Consider the following 7,462-nt stretch of genomic DNA (forward strand, 5'->3'; position numbering starts at 1 on the left):
TAATCCAGGCACTTGTCATCTCCCGTCTGGATTACTGCAACTCGCTGTTGGCTGGGCTCCCTGCCTGTGCCATTAAACCCCTACAACTCATCCAGAACGCCGCAGCCCGTCTGGTGTTCAACTTTCCCAAGTTCTCTCACGTCACCCCGCTCCTCCGCTCTCTCCACTGGCTTCCAGTTGAAGCTCGCATCCGCTACAAGACCATGGTGCTTGCCTACGGAGCTGTGAGGGGAACGGCACACTCCGTACCTTCAGGCTCTGATCAGGCCCTACACCCAAACAAGGGCACTGCGTTCATCCACCTCTGGCCTGCTCGCCTCCCTACCTCTGAGGAAGTACAGTTCCCGCTCAGCCCAGTCAAACTGTTCGCTGCTCTGGCACCCCAATGGTGGAACCAAACTCCCTCACGACGCCAGGCCACCTCTTTAAGGAATACCTAGGATAGGATAAAGTAATCCTTCTAACCCCCCCCCCCCTTAAAAGAGTTAGATGCACTATTGTAAAGTGGTTGTTCCACTGGATATCATAAGGTGAATGCACCAATTTGTAAGTCGCTCTGGATAAGAGCGTCTGCTAAATGACTTAAATGTAAATGTAAATGTAAACATGATCATTGTTTGTGTCCTAAACACACACTAGTCTACATCCTCTTCATTCCAGCATGCCTCTTCACTGGAATTCAGGGGGAACAAAGCAATCCACTCTCACCCAGTTCCATTTCTGTCCCCTCTCCTAAAACCTAGCACACTGAAAATGCTTTATAGAAGAAAACAACATGGCAGAATCTCCACAATGTGGTGAAAGGCTGTGTCTGCTTGCACACCTACCTAATAATTGAGAAGACATTAGGAAAGATGCAATTGGCTGAAATGGAATCAGAACTATTATTTATTTAACTAGGCAAATCAAATTCTTATTCACAGTGATGGCCTACCCCAGCCAAACCTATGGGACTCCCAATCACGGCCGGATGTGATACACTCTGGATTCGAACCAGGGACTGTCGTGACGCCTCTTACACTGAGATGCAGTGCTGCGCCACTCGACGAGAACACACGTAATTCCTAATCCCAGCCCATGTGATGAACCAACAGTCTGTTGTTGTGTTTTGGGTGCGAGTAGCCGAAGGGGCTGGATGAACCGAGAAGTGGGCGGAAACAGTCGTGAGATTAAAAAGCCTTGTCGGGATGCACTTCGTTCMATTTTCCACATACTCACGATCTGGCTTCCCCTCGACCATCTCTGCAGTTTTGATGAAAGCAGTGGGTCAAATAACGGCTTTAACACTGGAGCTGTGAAAATCGAAAACGGGGTAAATTAAAAGTAGTTTGTCGATAGTTACTTTGGCATGACGTCCTTTCTACTCGGAGTTTATCGAAAGTAATGCTTTGTCGATGGTTGACAGCGCGTCAGCATAAGTAACTAACAGTTAACTAGCTATCTGGCTAGCCAAATCGATTCATTGATTTAAAATGCCATTTCCATATTTCTTCACGCTTAACTTGTTTAGTCGGTTGACTCCGTTGGTAATTCATTTCAGGATATTGATGCGATTGATTAACTAACTAGCTAGCTAGTTGATTAGTTAGCTGCAAATGCATGTTGCTGTGCAGTGTTCTCACGGACAGTGTTTGCTTCTACTAGCGCAGTGTGGGTTCAGTAAATGTGTTTTGACAACAGACAACAGGTCTAGCTGCGTTATGTAAATTGGGTGAACTATTTTTAAATGTAATATTACAGCTACTCGTGAAAGTAACGAAATATTTTTCCAATGTTTCACCCCATGTCTAGTTTGATAGGCCAAACTAGGCTATTGTTGTCAAATATTCCCGATTGTTGTGTAATGTATATATATTTTTTTCCCCCCACAGTGCTCCCGTCTGGTTGAAAGCACAGCATCATCTTGACCAGACAGCACAGCGATAATTTGCTGCATTCTCTCTAAAATAAGCATTTTGTTTTGGGAGAGTATAATTTGATACCACAAACGCTGCAGTCGCCATCAGTCCCTCATAATCAAAGCAAAATGGTGCAAAATATGATCAGCGAAGTCACTGGATTCCATAGCTCTTTCAAGGTGAATAAGTGTTTCTATTAGATTGCATTGGTTACAAGATGGGAAAAGTGAGACCAGACTCCATCTTGCTATATTTAACTACATCTGTCTTCACACTTGGGTGACAAACATGTGTCCTTGCTACCAATGTTTACAGTTCACACATGCAGATATGAATAATGACAAAGTGAGTTAGAGGGAGACTGTTAAACTGGCCTACTTGGACAATGTTTTTAAATGGCACAACAGCACAGATTGGTTCAGTTGTTATTGTATATATGAAGCCTGGGTACAAGTGCGCAGTGCACAGAATTGTACACTGGATACAGTATCAGCTGTGAAATTCTTGAAGCTTGATTCAATATTGTGATGGCTGAGACCATGGCCACTGTAGCAAATAGGTTGCTAATTTTACCATAAATTGTGTGGGTCATTTTGAACAAGGCTTAACTTTTAGTTTAAATTCACCGGTTTGTTCTGCTCATCTAGGGCCAAAATCCCTTTGAGACTGATGAATTCACAGAAAATGGATCCCTCCTTGATTCCGACTTCAATTTTGAGTCGTCGAATAGACATGGTAAGTGCATTCCTTTGTTGTACTGAACCCATACCTCTGAAGTTCTCATCTTACTCCAATAGGTCAATAACGGCATCCTTGGACACAAACTCTGTAGTACCATTTCCTATGTTAAGTAGCACGCTGTAATTCTATATTATTCTTACAGATTTTTGTGATTTTGTAGATATTCCCTCCAGCCAACCTATTGACATCCCTGATGCCAAGAAGAGAAATAAGAAGAAAAAGCGTTGCAGGGCAACTGACAGCTTCTCTGGCCGATTTGAGGGTGAGTAAAAGTCTTATCTCATGTAAAGGACAGATTCTGTAGTTTATAGTACAAAATACAGAATTTTTTTTACAGTTCCAATTTTTTGTACATGTGTCCTACTAGATGTCTACAGGCTGCAGGCAGAGGTTCTTGGAGAGGGGGCATATGCAAGAGTCCAGACCTGCATCAACCTCATCACCAATAAAGAATATGCTGTGAAGGTAAGATGTTTCTCATGCTGCACAAGTTCTTTGAAAAGAAACCCCAATATCATTGAGTGCCTGACTGTTATTGTAATGAATGGTTTGTATAGAATTTGGGAACGTACCCATTTTTATAGGAAAGGTTATTGAAGGCTTTCCCAGGATATTGCCAACTTCAGAGGGTAGTGTCTGAAGTGTGCGTCACTCCTGACATGGGCCTGTGACTTATCGTCTCACTACTTTGCTGTTTGGGCCTTGGCTTGCGCGCAATATAGGAATGTTACATTGATCATTAGCCACAAGCTGTGAATTGTGCACATGAAGGCATTGCTCAGGAAATATAGCCCCTTCATTTAATGATTTGTTTTTTTTAGTTAACCTTTATTTAACTAGGCAAGTGAGTGAAGAACAGATTCTTATTTACAATGACGGCCTAGGAACAGTGGGTTAACTGCCTTGATCAGGGGCAGAACGACAGATTTTTATCTTGTCAGCTTGGGGATTTGATCTAGCAACCTTTCGCTTACTTGCCCAACACTCTAACTACTAGGCTACCTGCTGCCCCTCTTTGACCCCGTCTGCTCTGGCATCTACATTTGTGGACTGTACTCTTGTAACCTTGTTTGGGACATTTCAAGACAGGCTTTATCATTTTTGTTCTGTTTAACAGATGTTTGAGGCTCTGTCAGTGTTTTGAAGCTGCTGTAGTTTTAATGGGCACTGGGTACCTAGCTACTGCTATCACAAACTCCCCCTTACTGTGTTTTTCTGTCTCTGCCATTCAATAAGAGCCAGCCAAAGGCTGCTTCCACCCCCTCTCTTTGCTCTCATTCGTCAGCCAGGCTCTTAGTGGCGGGAGGTGTGTGTGCTGGCAGCAGTGCCAAAACATAAAATCACATTTTATTGGTCACATACACGTGTTTAGCAGATGTTATTGCGGGTGTAGCGAAATGCTTGTAGAACTAGAAGCGAGGCAGCCCTCTCTGTCGGCGCCATTTCCCGCATAAACCCGGGTAAGGGTTATGACCTGGCGTGTTCACTTTATTTATCATTTTTTTGTTCCTCTAGCAGCACTGTTTTTTCCCCCCCTACAAAATGGGGTGTGGTTTGAAAAACAGTTGTTGGATTCCTGTGACTCATTCGCCCTCCTTTTGCCTTGAGGGAAATGTTGTGAAATTCAATTTGGTATATTTTTCATTTTTGCAATAGTGTTGTAAGATTTAGTTTGTTCCACATTTTGTATGGATTCTTTGGATGCTGTAAGACAAACATTACTTTTGCATCCAGTATATTAATGATCTTTGTTCCCCTCAAATCTTTCTAGTAATAGTTGTTCATTTTAAGAGGGGTTCTAGGGGGTGGGATGTGGGAGAACCCGTGTCTGAAGGTCAGTTGGGGCTTGGAGGGGTCTCAGACTGCCCACACCAGATGTCCTCGTCAACTACTCCTCCCCCTCCCAACGTCTGGACGGGGGGGCGGGGACTCTAGTGTTGCAACACTAGAACAAAAGCCAGAGCTGCAGGAAAACAAACTGAAGGGGCCGGTCTTCTATCTGCTTGCCTTCTTTCCTGCCTGGCTAGCTTCATCCTGGGGCCCAGCATACTGAGTGCTCCTCGGCTGCCTGGGAATTCACATGTTTGGGTTTATTTACAGACCTGCAGTATGACTCAATGAGGCCATCCTGAAGCCAGGCTGCAGGGATGTATATTCCCTGCTGGGTGACTGTCTCTGACAGTAAAACCCCCACAGCCCTCCACAGGGATAAGAGGCTCACCCTCATGCGTTGGCTATTCATTTAGCCATCTATCAATTCTCCCATTATCAGTTAATTAATACTAGTGTCTGCTACTTGGAGGCTACTCATTGGAAGTTGTGTTCAGGAGAAAGCTTTGGTCAACACAGGCCTCTAATCCTAGAAACATTGTGCTCTGGCCCAGTGGGTTTCAATGCAGCTCTAATCCAGCTAGCAGGAAGAGCGTCACGTACACCCTCAGACAATGAGAAGAGGGGGCAGCTGGAAAATTTTGGTATTTGCTTTTAGTGTCAGCAGTCTCTTTTGGCTTTGCAACAAGCTGGACTGCCAGGCAGCAGCCCACAACAGTACTACAGCTAAATTTAGTCTCCACTCTGTTGTTGACGAAACTGGGAACTGGCTGCCCGTGATGGCTGGGATGAACCCTTTGCCCCTTTTTGCAATATAGGTTACACACTTATACTATATTTAGAGGTGTGGTGCTATGATTCTTAACCTATTGACTGTCTGGGTGGGTAGGCACTAGGCAACCTCAGAATTAGGTTAACCCTTCATCCTAGCTGTGCCTAAAGTGGTGAGGGGGAAGTGGGGCTAAGGGCACAGTATGATACATACATGGTGGTTGGAAGCCTATCCCCTAACCCAGACTCCTCCACTCCAGATCATTGAGAAGAGACCAGGTCACAGCCGCAGTCGTGTCTTCAGGGAGGTGGAGATGCTGTACCAGTGCCAGGGTCACAGGTAAGATTACTGCCTATATGCCAACCACATGGCTGACTTTTGACACTTTTTGTTGTTGTAGAAAGCAGTGTACCACTAAATGAGTAATGCTCTGAGACAAGTTTTTCTAGTTATTCAATACAAATATTTCCAGAATGATATATTTTTTAGTAATGGTTATAATCGTGTGACCAAAAAATTACCGTGTCCTGTTTCCTTCACTGCAGAAACATCCTGGAGCTGGTGGAGTTCTTTGAGGAGGAAGACAAGTTTTACTTGGTGTTTGAAATGTTAAGAGGAGGTGAGTGCTTCCAACCAGGCTTAAATGCTCTGAACACTCACCACCAGTCTCAGGGGCTAATGTAATGCTTTAGTAAAATACACTATTTCCTCTTGCATGCGTCTCATTGAATTGGTCGGTGTAGCTTAATACAGACACTTTTTAAACAAGACAATGTAAGGGAGCAGAGTAATAAGTCTTGTTGACCCGCAGGTTCGGTCCTGGCTCACATCCACAGGAGACAACACTTTAGCGAGCAGGAAGCCTGCATTGTGGTGCAGGACATCGCCAGCGCTCTGGATTTCCTGCATAACAAAGGTAAGCGTCCTCCAGCAGGGTCGAGCCATAGCCCCGGGCCTGCCTGCCAGGCCAAGGGGGAGGATTGGGTTTCACATTGGTACTGGGAAGGGCCTGGAGATGGGCTGGCGTGTCTCACGAGGGCTTTGCACTGCAACTATCTGATCTGGTTTCAGCAGATGGTTGGAAGGCTCGACCCACTGTACTCCTGGGTATAATAAATGGGCTTAAGGTCTCGCGTGTTGCTTCCACACCTGGGCTGTTGGGTGAAAGCTCAGCCATAGGCCCCCTGTGATCCCATACTGGTCATTTGACACATGCCAACATACAACCCACCAGTACTGTTTAATTCACCATACCTTAGAATGCCAACTTTTTTTTWAACTTTTTTTTTTTAAGGAATGGCACATAGAGATCTGAAGCCGGAAAACATCTTGTGTGAGCACGTGGACAAGGTATGTTTCCATTGCTGGGTGTCTGATATCTTTAGTCACTGGCACAAGGGCACGCTAATCTGAAGTTAAGTATGATTGCCAGTAAGTCGCCTTCCTAAAGTGCTATCATACCCAATGAAAGGCATAAACAACAACCAACACCCTGAACTTTGGTCACTAATCTCTTGAGCGGCATCAGAAGAAAGGATGATTTTGTAACATCTAAAACGTGCCTTTCTCCCTTCATCTGTAGATCTCTCCTGTGAAGATCTGTGACTTTGACCTGGGCAGTGGGATCAAGCTGAACAGCGACAGCTCACCCATCTCCACCCCAGAGCTCCTCACTCCGGTCAGTCAGTCTACTACACTGTTGTGCCAGTCCAGTTCACCTTGATTCATTTTGACTGCATGTATAAATAGTCTTGTGGAAATGGTATGGGAGGGAAACATACATTTTATGGAAGGCAGTAGGGATCTGCATCGTTCCCTTTCAAGACGATTCGATACGTATCTAAATACATGAGCTCCAAAATGGTACATTTTAGTCTGAAAAGATTCAGTGCATTTTGGTTTGACTAGAGAACGATTGGATGCGATTTACTGACATTTGTTGCATAAACGTATTCATTTTCTGTGCTAAATTCTGCTGTTGATGGATCTGTCTGTGCGGACTTGTGTGGGTGTAAATTATGTACAGTGGGGAGAACAAGTATTTGATACACTGCTGATTCTGCAGGTTTTCCTACTTACAAAGCATGTAGAGGTCTGTAATTTTTATCATAGGTACACTTCAACTGTGAGAGATGGAATCTAAAACCAAAATCCAGAAAATCACATTGTATGATTTTTAAGTAATTAATTTGCATTTTATTGCATGACATAAGTATTTGAT

General features: G+C 44.2%; 1 protein-coding gene across 2 annotated transcripts in view; it reads left to right on the forward strand.

Annotated features, from left to right (window-relative positions):
- Positions 1–1,061: 1,061 nt before the first annotated feature.
- The window catches only part of mknk2b (MAPK interacting serine/threonine kinase 2b), a 17,840-nt gene continuing 11,439 nt past the window's right edge, over positions 1,062–7,462 (forward strand). Inside the window, exons 1-10 of one of the 2 annotated variants that reach the window (XM_024003855.2) lie at positions 1,062–1,312; positions 1,872–2,077; positions 2,546–2,633; positions 2,782–2,901; positions 3,007–3,104; positions 5,501–5,580; positions 5,787–5,860; positions 6,053–6,157; positions 6,536–6,591; positions 6,824–6,919. In XM_024003855.2, coding sequence (XP_023859623.1) covers positions 2,027–2,077; positions 2,546–2,633; positions 2,782–2,901; positions 3,007–3,104; positions 5,501–5,580; positions 5,787–5,860; positions 6,053–6,157; positions 6,536–6,591; positions 6,824–6,919 — 768 coding nt within the window. In that variant the 5' untranslated portion in view covers positions 1,062–1,312; positions 1,872–2,026. The remainder of the gene's footprint in view (positions 1,313–1,871; positions 2,078–2,545; positions 2,634–2,781; positions 2,902–3,006; positions 3,105–5,500; positions 5,581–5,786; positions 5,861–6,052; positions 6,158–6,535; positions 6,592–6,823; positions 6,920–7,462) is intronic. The other variant, XM_024003856.2, reaches the window with a different exon arrangement.

Source organism: Salvelinus sp. IW2-2015, linkage group LG16 (assembly GCF_002910315.2).
Source record: "Salvelinus sp. IW2-2015 linkage group LG16, ASM291031v2, whole genome shotgun sequence".
NCBI classification, from domain to species: Eukaryota; Metazoa; Chordata; class Actinopteri; order Salmoniformes; family Salmonidae; genus Salvelinus; species Salvelinus sp. IW2-2015.